Source organism: Carcharhinus amblyrhynchos, chromosome 26, assembly GCF_965287045.1.
Source record: "Carcharhinus amblyrhynchos chromosome 26, sCarAmb.v2.hapA, whole genome shotgun sequence".
In the NCBI taxonomy this organism is placed as follows: domain Eukaryota; kingdom Metazoa; phylum Chordata; class Chondrichthyes; order Carcharhiniformes; family Carcharhinidae; genus Carcharhinus; species Carcharhinus amblyrhynchos.
Window position 1 is genome coordinate 24,603,966 of NC_137349.1, and position 14,717 is coordinate 24,618,682.

At 42.2% G+C, this 14,717-nt stretch overlaps 1 protein-coding gene across 1 annotated transcript in view; it reads right to left on the reverse strand.

The window, feature by feature from the left end:
* The window catches only part of zap70 (zeta chain of T cell receptor associated protein kinase 70), a 92,203-nt gene that overhangs the window by 8,392 nt on the left and 69,094 nt on the right, over window positions 1–14,717 (reverse strand). Inside the window, exons 6-12 of the mRNA XM_080212573.1 lie at window positions 12,398–12,429; window positions 11,671–11,731; window positions 8,577–8,748; window positions 7,945–8,151; window positions 4,878–5,070; window positions 2,274–2,414; window positions 437–549 (exon numbers count right to left, since the gene is read on the reverse strand). Coding sequence (XP_080068699.1) covers window positions 437–549; window positions 2,274–2,414; window positions 4,878–5,070; window positions 7,945–8,151; window positions 8,577–8,748; window positions 11,671–11,731; window positions 12,398–12,429 — 919 coding nt within the window. The remainder of the gene's footprint in view (window positions 1–436; window positions 550–2,273; window positions 2,415–4,877; window positions 5,071–7,944; window positions 8,152–8,576; window positions 8,749–11,670; window positions 11,732–12,397; window positions 12,430–14,717) is intronic.

The window sequence follows — 14,717 nt, forward strand, 5'->3', positions numbered from 1 at the left end:
ACATGGGAAGAACATGCAGACTCCGCACAGACAGTGGCACAAACCGTGAGTGGAACCCAGGTCCCCAGCGCTGTGAGGCAATAGTGCTAACCACTGCACCACCGTGCAGCATTGTTTACATCTGTGGAGTATGAGCAGAAGGCTATGCTCCTGCCGTGCATTTTGCAACTTGCATATCTCGTGCTCAGTTAAAGGAGATTTGTTGCTGATACCTTTAGCCAGTGTAATCAAGATGACAGTCAGCTATATACCAAGAGCAGTGCTTCAGATAGTAACAGATAATGGTGTATTTTCAATATTCCCATGATTGTAGTCTGAGTTTAGACAGGAAGGGTATTTTGTTGATCAAAGGCTGAATACTGAATCTCAGGGAATGGACTCTCTATAAAACATCATTCATTTGTTGATGGATATCTAGAAATCCATTTGTACTTACTTGTAAGTCCAGCACTTTTGCATCAGTTCATGCATCTCATCTGGACATTCAGCAGGGCGATCCAATCGACCGCCTTGCTCAATAAAACTTACAACTTCTGGCCCTTTCATTTTCTGTAAAAGAAAACAGATTCACTTACAGAACTGACTTAAAAGGCAGCTGGGAGATTAACAGTACATTTCAGATGATTTTCAGAAGTAGTCTGGTTTGGTCATTAACTACCCCATTGATATTCTTGATCCGACATTACAATAGCAGCTACACTCTAAAAATATTGTATGGGCTGTAGAGCGCTTTGAAACAGCTGTTAAGGCCATAAGAAAGAGGAACAGGAACAGACCATTCAGCCCTTTGAGTCTGCTCCATCATTTACTAAGATCATGGTTGATCTAACGCTCATTAGGTGAGATTCCACAGTCTCCTAGTTGCATGTTTCCCACTAGTGAGAGGTGGCATGTTGTTTGCAAGGAGCAGGATACTCTGGTCTCCCCGGGATCAATGGGAATTCCCACTGATGTCATCTCAAGCATGGGAAACCCACGAGGGGGGAGGCATTGCCGATGGGATTGGAGAATCCCGGGGGAGTGAACAGCCGGAAAATTCCAGGCATTAAATCCATTTTCCTGCCTTCTCTCCACAATGCTTAATTCCCCTACTGATTAAAATCCTATCAATCTGAGCCTTGAAAATATTCATGAAAAGTGCTATATAATTGCCAGCCTTCCTCTTTTCTTTCTGAAGATATATAATTCATGTGAACAGCCACCCACAGAATTGCAGCCAGCAGGTAGCTGGCCTTTGCTCAGCAGACTCACAGGGGCTGAATGGCAAATTTGGAAAGGCACTAAGACTTTGACACCTACATAACCCACATCCCCGACTAAACAACTGCTAACAGGAAAGGAAGAACGATGATCGAGGGGGGATATGTGATAACACCAGCAGACTGTGATCACAGCATTCTAGACAGATTTCTATCATCCTCTAATCAAAATCAGATAATCATTTTCTAGTTTTGCCTTTAAAAATAAATCCTCTTCAGTTTGTCCAAACTATATTAATCTTAAAAGTCCTTCACGGGAAAGGCACTAAATTACCCCGAAGACTGGGTTGAGTGGCCGGCACGCTGGCACAGTGGTTAGCACTGCTGCGTCACAGCTCCAGGGACTCAGGTTCAATTCCCGACTTAGGTCACTGTCTGTGCAGAGTCTGCACGTTCTCCCTGTGTCTGTGTGGGCTGCCTCCAAGTACTCTGGTTGCTTCCCACAGTCCAAAGATGTGCGGGTTAAGTTGATTGGCCATGCTAAATTGCCCCTTAGGGTCAGGGGAGTAGCTAGTGTGAATATATGGGGATAGGGTTTGGATGGGATAATGCTCAGTGCAGACTCAATGGGCCAAGTGGCCTGCTCCTGCACAATAGGATTCTTTTTTTATTATTTATCAAGTTTATTTATTTGTTAGTCACAAATAGCTTACACTAACATTGCAATGACATTACTGTGAAAATCCCCTCGTCGCCACACTCCAGCGTCTGGGTACATTGAGAGAGAATTTAGCATGGCCAGTGCACCTAACCAGCACGTCTTTTGGATTGTGGGAGGAAACCGGAGCATCCGGAAGAAACCTATGCAGACACAGGGAGAACATGCAAACTCCAGACGGTGACCTACGCCAAGAATCAAACCCTCAGTCCCTGGTGCTAACCATTGTGAGGCAGCAGTGCTAACCATTGTGCCACCATGCCGCCCTATGATTCTATGAGACATGATCTAAGGTGAAGTAAAGTGTTTGTGGTCACTGCTGCCCACAGTAGCACACAAACATGAAATGAGCTTACCTTATACGGCTTTTGTCCATAGGTCAAAGCTTCCCACATGGTAACACCAAAGCTCCAGACATCAGCCTTGCTGGAAAATTTCCGGAAGTTTATACACTCTGGTGCATACCACTTGACTGGCCATTTGCCAGCAGTTCGAGCCTGAAAACAAGCAAGATAAAATTTCACTTAAACATTATTTTGCAAATGCTACCTCTATAACTCAGTGTCATTTCAGTACATTATGTGATGCTATGAGTTACGCCAAGCCTAAGATGTTCAAATGATGATGAATAAGAGTGGGTAATTCAGCTGTAATGCCCATCATTGACTCATCACCTGAGCTTCTCTTGCCCTATTCCTTCCCCATTCCTCACACTTAAATGTTGTTGTGAAAAAATCCACCCCCCCCCCCCCCCCCCCCCCGCCCCCCCACCATCCACAAACAAAATACCGGGAATGCTGAAAAATTGAAATAAAAGCAAAAAATATTGGAAACAATCAGCAATTCTGGCAGCATCTGTGGAGGCAACAGAACAAATGAAAGGTCATGGACCTGAAACACTGGGCTGAACACTGTGTTCCGAAAGCTAAATAAACCTGTTGGACTTTAACCTGGTGTTGTGAGACTACTTACTGAATTTTACCCAGAGGGTTAAGGTCCCATCGCCAGGGCTGAAGCATGAGGGAATCCTACAGAGGATCAACATCACAGCAGCGCCACCAAAGCAGTGGCTGATGAAGAGGATGCAGCTGCAAGGAGAGTGGCGAAGTGGAATCTGGGAATGCTGGGGCCATGCAGGTCTTTGGTGAGGGAGGAATCTCAGCAGACTGGCAGCGCTGTTGCCATGGGGACAGCTATGGTGGGGGTGTGTAGATTGAGCTGGGGGAGAGGGGAGGTGGGGGGGTGCCCTGAGTTCTGTGGAATGCCCAAAAGGAAATCCCCTCCTCCATCCTGGAGTCCAGTCACACATCCATGCCCCCAACATGGATGAAAAGCCTGATGATGTGGAAGTAGTCCTTAGTGACTCAGTAGTGACTCGTTTGAACTCCAGGTGGGCGGCTTTTCTGCTAGCATAGCAGCAGGAAGACAACGGGCATGCTAGATGATGCCTTGCCATGCCGTTTTGCCACTCTACTTATCTCCCAGCTTCTCTCCAAAGGCTTAAATTCTGGCCCTAAACACTCGCCACAGATGCTGCCGAATATTTCCAGTGTTTCAGTCCATCATTTGTATAAACCACTCTATGCTGATATGCACTCCCTCAAATCTTACATCATCTCCTATATATTCTGACACTAACCTTCTGTGCTTAAACCCATCAGTTAAAAAGCTTTCAGATGCCTTGGACATCTTCACTGATACTCCTTCCCTATATCACATTCCCCCCTTTTGCTTAATTATCTTTTTGTTTTAAAAGTCTCCTGAAAATTTGATTCTTTGACAGAGCTGCAGCCCCCTGAGCCCCTCATTAAAGGCCCAACATTTATTCCTCCCATCCTCGACAGGGGACCTTTTTCTGGTATGAAAGGCATTATATATCTACAAGCTGCCACATTAAGGAACTATGACTGGGGCAGGCAGTCACTCAACCCCAGCTTGTCTGCATGTGCGCTAATAGCAGATGAGGATAGCACTTGGCTCAGTTGCTATGCTTTTATGGTTAACTAGTGCCGACGCTTAATGTTATATTCACATATGAATAAATAGTTATACTGGCATTTAAACATAACCAAAGTCCAAGGAACTATACTCTCTGAAAAGATACTTTTTAAAATCATTTCACAAGATGTATTCATCCCGAATTACCCTTGAGAAGGGTGCTGGCGAGCCCCATTCTTGAACCGCTGCAGCCCATGAGCTGTAGGGTTTTTTTCTAAATTCATTCTTGGGACATAAGCATCACTGGCTCACCAGCATTTATTGCCGATCCCTAGTTGCCCTTGGAACTGAGTGGTTAACCAAGCCACTTCAAAGACCAGTTGAAAATCAGCCATATTGCTGTGGCTCTGGAGTCACACGAAGGCCAGACCAGGTAAGGATGGCAGATTTCCTTCCCCAAAGGCCATCAGTGAACCAGGTGGGTTTTTCTGACAATCGACAATGGTCATCGGTAGATTCTTAATTCCAGACTTTTTTATTGAATTCAAACTCCACCATCTGCCATAACAGGATTTGAATCTGTGTCCCCAGGACATTAGCTGAGTTGCTGGATTAATAGTCCGGCAATAATACCATTAGGCCATCGCTTCCCCCTGTGGTGCACCCACAGTGCTGTTAGGAGGGGAATGAAAAGCTTTGAGAGAGGAGCAGAGAAAACGGGTCAAAAAATTCTCAGTCAACAATTGTTGGCTTTTAACTTGCGCACACTGCACACAGAGAGAAGATTCTATGACTTTTGATCAAACAGATTAAATCATCCTCAGCTAATATGGTACAGTGTGCATAATTAACCATTTTACTTTTGTGCGTGTTCCCACATTGGAGTCCATTATATGCCCTGACTACCAATTATGAAGGGACCCCCTACAGTGACATTTTCCGAGTTAAATCCCACAGAATATTCTCTGATTATTCAGCTCCAGGCACTCTGAATATTTTAACTGGATTGCCATGAGGTTTACCTTGTAGTAGCTGTCATCAGCGCCTATTGCTTTGGACAATCCAAAATCGCTGATCTTGGCATAATGCTGATTGACCAGCAGTACATTCCTGGCAGCAAGATCCCTGTGCACAAAGTGATTTTCCTCCAGGTACTTCATCCCCATAGAAACTTGGTGGAGCAATTCAATAACATTTTCTATGGTTATCTGATCTCTGGCAAGAAAAATGCATCAGGAGAGATTTATTTTTAGCTAATTTGCTGGAGATATTTTCCATCAATATAGATACTTCAAGTGTATCTTAGACTAAACAATATATATTTCTTTTTATCCAATAGTGATACAAAATCAAGAATGGAACCATGGATGAAAACAAAGGTCTATTACAAAGTCGATATGAAGTCTATCAAAGTCAAAGTCTATTGCAAAGTCAGGGTGGCATGGTGGCACAGTGGTTAGCACTGCTGCCTCACAGCTCCAGGGATCCCAGCTCAATTTCCGGCTTGGGTCACTGCCTTTGCAGAGTCTGTACGTTCTCCCCGTGTGGGTTTCCTCCCCACAGTCTGAAAGATGTGCTCGTTAGGTGCATTGGCCATGCTAAATTCTCCCTCAGGGTACAAGAGTATGGCATCTAGGGGATTTTCACAGTAACTTCATTGCACTGTTAATGTAAGCCTACTTGTGACTGGTAAATAAACTTTAAACTTAAGTCATGAAAAGACATAACCAAATAAAGACACCTATCTAACATTTGCACCAATTATTTTTAATTGGAAAACGCTGTTCCTCAAAAAAATTAACTCTTCCAATTATTTCAATTTTTATGTTGATCTGTGGTTTGTCGTAACATAGTGTCATGATAAGTTGGCCTCACATTAAAAACTTTCATCTTGAATTGCAACACTTCTAACAGGTACCTGGCTAGAGCAATGTGGAGACATTAGTAAATTGTATTTTGTATGTTTTCAGGACAAACAATAAAGTATCAGCAGCCAATAAATAGTTAGTCTAGCTTCAATGTTGAAAGTACGTAAATTGTTTAAAGTAGTACCTTGTTAAAATGACATGTATAACCTGTGAACGAAAATGGCAAGCTGGTTGTTACACAGATCACATGTGGTTTAATTTTCAGTAAACCACTGAAACTGACTCATTTGTTAGTCTTACTACTTGAATTGAAAGTTGGTTTACTGATCAGCAACAAATGTACATCCAATTTTGGTTTAAGATTCGAATTCTACTCAGAAACACTCATCTTTCTGTAAAGGGTCTTTCCAAAATGTGTGGTCATTCTCCAGTACTGAACAATATTGGTCAACTGATTCTGGTGTATTGGACAAGGCTAAGACTGATCATAAATGGCTGCTTTCATAGAATCATAGAGTCAGAGAATCCCTACAGTGCAAAGTGAGGCCCTTCGACCTATCGAGTCTGCAGTGACGCTCTGACAGAGCATCTTACCCCATCTCCATAACCCCATAAATATCACCCCACTAATCCCCCTAGCCTACACATCTTGTTGGCACTAAAGAACAATTTAGCACGGCCAATCCACCTAACCTGCACATCCTTGGACTGCGGAAGGAAATCAGAGCACCCAGAGGAAATCTACGCAGACACGGGGAGAATGTGCAAACTCCACACAGACGCCCAAGCCCGGAATTGAGCCCTGGCACTTTGAGACAACAGTGCTAATCACTGGACCGTCTTGTGTTGCATAAAAAGATCCAAAGATGTGCACATTAGGAGCATTGGCCATGCTAATATTCTCCCCCCTCTGAGGAAGGATATTACCCAAACAGGTGCCGGAATATGGCGACTAGGAGATTTTCACGAGAACTCCATTGCAGTGTCAATGTAGGTCTACTTGTGACTAATAAATAAACTTTTACTATAATATCACTTTAAAAGAATGCTGTGGAAGTTTTGCATTTTTTAAGCAAAATATATTTTTTTTATTTGTTCAGTGAATTGCACATAATTAGACAGGCCAGCATTTATTACCCATCCCTAATTGCCCTTGAACTGAGTGGTTTTCTAGGTCAATTCAGAGGGCAATTTTTAAGAGTCAACCACGTTGCTGTGGATCTGGATTGTAAGTAGGCCAGAACAGGTCTGAATGGCAGATTTCCTTACCCTAATGGGCATTAGTGAACCAGATGGTTCTTTTTCCCAATAATTTGCAATACCTTCATGGTCACCATGAGACTTTTAATTCCAGATTTTTAATGAATTCAAATTTCACCATTTGCCTGGTGGGATTTGAACTTGGGTCCCTGGATTATCAGTCCAGTGACAATACCACTGTGCCACCATCTCCCCAAGAATAAAGGAATACTGCAGAAATTTTACATTTTCAAACAAAATATCTTTAACACTGTAAGTTCTTGAAACTGAATTTCCTCCAGCATAGTTTATCATTTGATTACTCGCAGTGCTCTACAGCAGGAGGCTAAATGCAGATTGGATGACCCGCCTTGGGCGCTCTGCCATATTCCTTGTGGTTGATGTTTTTTCTGGGCAGCTTAGCTCATTGAGATATCTGGAATCAAGTGACCTGAGTATCAATTCCCAGAAGTTTACGCCTCCCAGTCTCAATTGTGATTTTACTTAGAATCCCTACAGAATCATAGAATCCCCACAGTGCAGAAGGAGGCTATTTAGCCCATTAAGTCTGCACTGACAACAATCTAGGTCCTATCCCCGTAACCCCATATATTCACCCTGCTAATCGCTCTAACCCATGCATTACGGGACACTAAGGGGCAATTTAGCATGGCCAATGCATCTAACCCGCACATCTTTGGACTGTGGGAGCAAACCAGAGCACCCAGAAGAAACCCAGGCAGACACAGGTAGAATGTGCACACAGACCTATCTGGTAAACACCGACCGTGTCCTACAGGGATAAGCAATGGGAAGATCATTCGTGCCTGTTCAACTTCTCCTGCAACGCAACTTTGGAGGAGTTTTTTGATTCTTGCCAGCCTTGGCTATTACGCTATCCATTCTTTGGTAAGTGGGATGTGCTGCATTGAGAAGGGTGCATATTTATAACTAGGAATACACTATTTGCTCAAACACTCACTTTTTGGAAGACAGAAATTTGTTGAGTGGACCTCCAGAAGCCATCTCCATCACCAACATCAGATTTTCTGCTTGGCACACTCCGATCATTCGGACTATGTAGGGATTGTCCAGTTTCTGCATAAATTCAGCCTCTTTCATTAGTTCATCCTTTAATGACTTTTCATTATCATTTTTCAGTACCTTGATAGCCACATCAATCTGTTTCCTGGATAAAAAGTGAAGACACAAAATAGGAGTTGCTTTATCTCACAGCAATGAACATGTATACAAAATTCTTAGTCTTTTATTGTCTCAGGCAGTCACTTCTAATCATTTTTCTGTTGTTTTAACTGTATCAACTTTTACAATTTGTCTTTTCTAATATGTTTTCTGTTTCATTTATTACTGGTCAACTGAATTTTTGCAATGTCCAATTATCATTCTACTTTCACATTTCTCATCATAATTTACTTCATGTCTACATTGATCTGTTATTGAACAGCCTTTCACCTCTTTGATCATTTATTTTTCTGCCGATTGCTTCATCTGTCTTGAAGACCATGCTCTGAATGGCCACACTTACTGAATACTGAGGGAGCTTTTCCAGGGTGACACTATGAAATATGACAATTCTGCACTTAAATTACTTACTTTCTCATCCTATATACCCCCTTTTTCACGCAGCCAAAGTTGCCAGATCCAAGCTCCATTTCATCTATCAGCAGGCATTCTCGCTTCAGATACAACGTCTTGTCCTTTAACTCTTCGGGGTCACTGTAGGGGCTTACATAAGAATCTGCATCCATAGGAAGTATCCGGCGCCCTACACATAAAGAATTTGCAGATTAGTTAAATGCTTGAGCAGTCGATTGGTCGTACAAAAACTTGAATATTGTTGGAAAGAGAGACATGTTGCCAAAGATTTTCAGCTTTCACTCCTCAGGATAACGGCAAGATTGCCAAATTTCAAATGACCACAACAATAGGGGCGAAGGGCGCTGATTGATTGGCAAGCTGTCTCTGACTAGTGGGATTGGCAGAGGACTATATTCTCCCCAAGTTGTTGGACGATTGAAATAAAAAGTTTGGCCAAATACCCATTTATGATTTGCAGAGGTAGTGGATGCATTGGTTGTAATCTTCCAAAATTCCCTAGATTGGAGAGAGGCCCCAGCAGATTGCAAAACTACAAATGAACACCATTCAAGAAACCAAGGACACCAAAAGCAGGAAACAGTAGGCCAGTTAGCCTAACAGCTGTCACTGGGAGAATGCTAAGGTCCGTTACAAAGGAGGTAGTAGCAGGACATTGAGAAAATCATGGCAGAGTCAATATGGTTTTGTAAAAGGAATATCATGGTTGACAAATTTATTAGGGCTCTTTGAAGACACAACAAGCAGGGTGGATAAAGGGGAACTAGTAGGTGGCATGTATTTGAATCTCTAAAAGATATTCAATGTGGTATCACATGAAATGTTAAGGCTCATGGTGTTTGGGGTGATACATTAACATGGATAGAGGACTGGGTAATGAGGTTAAATGGATCACGTTCAAGTTGGCAAGCAATAAGGGATAGAGTGCCACATGGAATAGTGCAGGTCCTCACCTATTTATGATCTATATTAATGACTTAGATGAAGGATTGACTGTATTGTAGCTAGATTTACTGATAATACAAAATCAAGCAGGGAGGCCAGTTGCAAGAAGAAAACAAAGGCAGTGATTTTCTGGCCCGTTTGCTATGGGCACTAATCTCATTTATGGCCAGTAACCCATGACAAGCCAAAAACTATGACCCCTAGTTCTGTACACCCCCACCATAGAAAACATTCTTTCTGGATTTACCTTGTTAATCCTGTTAGAATCAAATCTGGAGTATGCCAGCAGCCTACAGTAAGCAGCAGGACCGAACCCGATCCTGCACTCATCTAGTACTTAATCATGTGTATATTACTTAAATGGGGTGACACTAGGCCATTTATTGGGATGAAATGGTTGTTTTATGAGGAAAGATTTGAGCAGGTTCTGTCTTTATTCATTGGAGTTTAGACGAATAAGAACTGATCTTATTGAAACAAATGCAATACTGAGGGGTCTTGACAGGGTAGATGCTAAGAGGATAAGAAAACCTGCAACTAGGATGCACAATCTAAAAATAATAGGTCTTCTATTGAAGTTGGAATTGAAGAGGAGTTTCTTCTCTCAAAAGTCATTAGCCTTTGGAATTTTCTTCCACAGAGAGGAGCGAAGAGTATTTGAAAATATTCAAGGCTGTTTGACAAGTATGTGGTCTACAGGAAAGTGAAGGGTTACAGAGGACAGGCAGAAAAGTGGAGGCAAGACCACAATCAGATCAGTCATGATCTTATTGAATGGCAGAGCAGGCATGATGGGCTGAATGGCCTCCCCTGATCCTGCTTCTTATGATCTTATGACTATTCCAAAGACTTCCTGCAAATATTGAGAAGCGCTTAATAACTTCTGAAAGGCAGAAACCGAACTGAAAAGAAAAAGATAGTTCCCTTTTTTGTGGATGCACAGCGGGCAGGCAACAAAGTATTTTAAGAAAATTCAGAAAGCGAATGACTAAGAGACAGAAAACTACTAAGCCACAAGACTCCAGGTTGGATATCATTGCTTTCTAACTACAAAATAAAGAAAGTCTTCTGGGACCAAATCAAAACCTAACTCCCTGAGGTGAAAGATCAATGAGTTAATACCTCTTATGTAGAACTATACCTGATTCCTTCATGTGAATCAGTTTCCTATGCTAGCTTCTGGAGTAATCCCTGAACAACCTCACAGAAAGAATTTTTTTTGTGAATTTAGATTTTGCATCACTTTTCCTTTGTTAGTTCCCACAGGCATTCTCCCGCTTTCAACTAATTACATAATTAAGTATTAGATGAGTGCAAGATTGAGCTTGGTTCTGCTGTTCACTGTAGTCAAGTAGGCTGCTGGCATACTGTTGGTTTGATTCTAACAGGATTAACAGAGTAAATTTAGAAAGAATGTTCCTGATGATACGGGAGTACAGAATTAGCGGTCATAGTCTGAGCATAAAGATAAATCTTTTAGAACTGAGGTGAAGAGAAATTTCTTCACCAAGAGAGTGGTGAATGTGCAGAATTCACTACCGCAGAAAGTAGTTGAAGTCAAAACGTCGTGTGATTTCAAGAAGAAATTAGGGGCTAAAGGGATCAAGAGACACAGGGGGGAAGGGGGAATCAGGATATTGAATTTGATGATCAGCTGTGATCAAAATGAAGGGGGCAGGCTCAAAGGGACAAATGGCCTATTGCTGCTTCTAGTATCTATGTTTCTATGTTTCTATAATCCATACCATTCCCCAGGGAAGAAGAACCCAACACAACCATAAGAGGAAAGAAGGGAAGATAACTGGCAAAAAAATGATGTTTTAAAAATGTAGCAGCATCTTGCTTCTATATCCATTGTGGTTAACACTTAATACTGGTTTAAAAAAAAGAATGTGCACAGAGGTACAAGTCATTCACCACCAAATACTGAAAGTTCCTTGTTTGAGCAAAGGGGCTAATTTAATAATACCTAGCCTTATAAGGCTACTCACTCATGCTGAAAGTCACACTTTGCCAGTGCCTACCCTCTCATTGCTCATTTCCTGGGTGTGACCACAAACAGCAGTACCTGAGAAAGATCTGGCAACCATGTTAACGTCATAATCTCAGTAACATCCAACTCAACAGTGTTCCAATACAAACTCACCTCCCATTGGTTCCGGTGTATATCCATCAGGATTGTAAGCAAGACCGATAGCACTTTGTCTCTGAGAATCAAAGACTGATATTGTTAGCAAGCTTAACCAACAATCTAAAAACAAGCATGTGTAAAGCCCAGTGCTTACATATTGGTTATTCGCACATAACTTGCCAATGAAGGACACTGTATTAGATTATGAGTGGCATGGACAAAGTGGATTGTCAGATGCTCTTTCCTAGGGTGGAAAAGTCAAGTACTGGGGGACATAGGTTTAAGGTGCTGGGGGAAAAGTTTAGAGGAGGTGTGTAAGGCAAATCTTTTACACAGAGGGTGGTAAATGCCTGGAATACGTTGCCTGGAGGGTTGGTGGGAGCAGGTACGATAGCGGCATTTAAGGGGCATCTAGACATTTACATGAATAGTTTAGGAATGGAAGGATACATGCTCTGTAAGTGCATACAGTTTTAGTTCAAGCAGGCATCATGATTAGCGCAGGCTCGGAGGACCAAAGGGCCTCTTCCTGTGCTATACTTTTCTTTGTTCTTTGATGCAAAGACATCAATATTACGTTCGAAAGGCTAGGAGAGCTCCTGTGGCCTTTTTCACAAGCAATCTGTGGTCTGGCGGACAGACTACCTGTGAAGGGTTCTTCCAGTGAGCCAACATTTGCACAATGAGTCACCATTTCGGTAGAGTCTTTTAAAAGAACAGAAAATACAAAAGGTATACTTACATTGGGAGGAAGTGAAGGTGGTCTTGCAGGTTCTATGAAATAAAAAGGTTAAAATCGTTAATTCTGACTTCTTCCATGAGATGCTGAATGTCTAATCAAATAGACTTTAGCAAACCTGAGTAAATTCCTATTCTAAAATCTAAGTGAACAAAATTCCCTTTTCTTCCTTTCTCCCCGTCCCTTCCTATGGGAGAAATAATAGTAAAATGGACTATTATTTAACTGGTGAAAAATTACAACATGCTACTGTGCAGAGGGACCTGGGGGTCCTTGTACATGAATCGCAAAACCTCAGTCTGCAGGTGCAGCAGGTGATCAAGAAGGTGAATGGAATGTTGGCCTTTATCACGAGGGGGATGGAGTATAAAAGCAGGGAGGTCTTGCTGCAATTGTACAAGGCACTGGTGAGGCCGCACCTAGAGTACTGTGTGCAATTTTGGTCCCCTTATTTGCAAAAGGATATATTGGCTTTGGAGGGAGTACAGAGAAGGTTCGCCAGGTTGATTCCGAAGGTGAGCGGGTTAACTTATGAGGAGAGATTGAGTAGATTGGGCCTGTATTCGTTCGAGTTCAGAAGGCTGAGAGGAGATCTTATAGAGACATATAAGATAATGAAGGAGCTAGACAGGGTAGAAGCAGAGAGATTATTTCCACCTAGAAAGGAAACAAGAACTAGAGAGCACAGCCTCAAAATAAGGGAGAGTCAATTTAGAACAGAGTTGAGGAGGAACTTCTTTTCCCAGGGGGTAGTGAATCTTTGCAATTCTCTGCCCTTTGAAACAGCAGAGACTATCACGTTAAATGTGTTTAAGTCACAGGTAGATAGATTTTTGACCAGTAAGGGAATTAAGGGTTATGGGGAGCAGGTGGGTAAGTGGGACTGAACCACTATCAGATCAGCCATGATCTTATTGAATGGCGGGGCAGGCTCAAGGGGCTAGATGGCCTACTCCTGCTCCTATTTCTTATGTTCTATGTTTCTCCTCAAAGACTTCAACCCCTTAATGGGATATAACTCAACGGAATTCTCTGAAGCCTCATCAAGTGAACATTGTTCACAACTGACCCTTGGTAGTTTATATTAAAAGGCTTTTTGACTCCGTAGACCCTCTAGCCTGAGCCACCAAGGATGTTCTACAAATCCTTTTTAATATTAAACTTTTATAAGCTAGAGATGCTGCTTTAACTTCTTGAATATTTGACTATGCAAAGAGGTCTTTCTAACACGGAGGCCTGTTATAGATCATTACCTGTCCTGCATGCATCTTCCTAACACAACAAAGGTAAATGTGCTTTACATAGCTCATGAGAAAGTTCTGCAACTGAGGATGTCAACTCTGGGAAGACCTCCGGGGATAAGTAGGTATTTATACTCAGGGTTGTTTGTCTGAAACGTGATTGTAGAGAAGTAAATTATTCAATAACCAATGAGTTACATCTTCCTTGAGGAGAGAGTAATAAGGTAGATACAGTGATGACTTAAAGAAAATATGCCTCAGTAAAAAAGATTAGAACTGAGTTAATGCTCTGTTGGAAAATTGGCAATGGGATATGTAAAACTAGATACATTTGACTGTTGTCAAACCCCAGGAGGGAATTAGAAAGCAATGAAGGTGAACGTGATAAAAGTGACAAATGGAACTCCTGTTGAAGAGGAGTACTTCTTCAAGGTAGGCGTTCCTGGAAGAGAAGTGGCAATGAACTGAAGCAGAGTTAATGGACATGATTTCCTTTCCTGAACTGCAGAATTTTTCCAGCATTTTCATAGAATCATGGAATCCCAACAGTGCAGAAGGAGGCCATTCAGCCTATTGAATCTGCATCAGCCACAATCCCACCCAAGCCTCATCCCCATAACCCCATGAATTTACCCTACTAGTCCCCTTGACACTAAGGGGCCATTTTGCATGGGTGATCTCAGGACGCAGATTGTCCCCGCCGTTTGCCATTGACGTAACAAGGTTCCCACACAATAAAGTTGACAACCTCATTCAAGTACATTCTCATCTCACTTGCAGGCTTTCCTGCTGTATCGTTTCCCCAATTTATTGGGATTCTACATCCCACCCCTGCCAGCATGATGACATGGGATATGCCTCGGGATATTTTCTTTCTAAGTGCTGGACAAAACGGTGGGAAAAGCTGGCAGTGCAACTGGCAAGCTGCACGCTGTCCTTCTCGCCAGCACTTTTAAGAGAAAATTACACCCATAATCCTCAACCATGTTTTTAAATCAGATTTTAGCTCACTAACTGCTTTTGCCTGTGAACTGTATCTGTCAGGCAAAACTCCTATGTTATAAAAAGACATATTTTCTTGA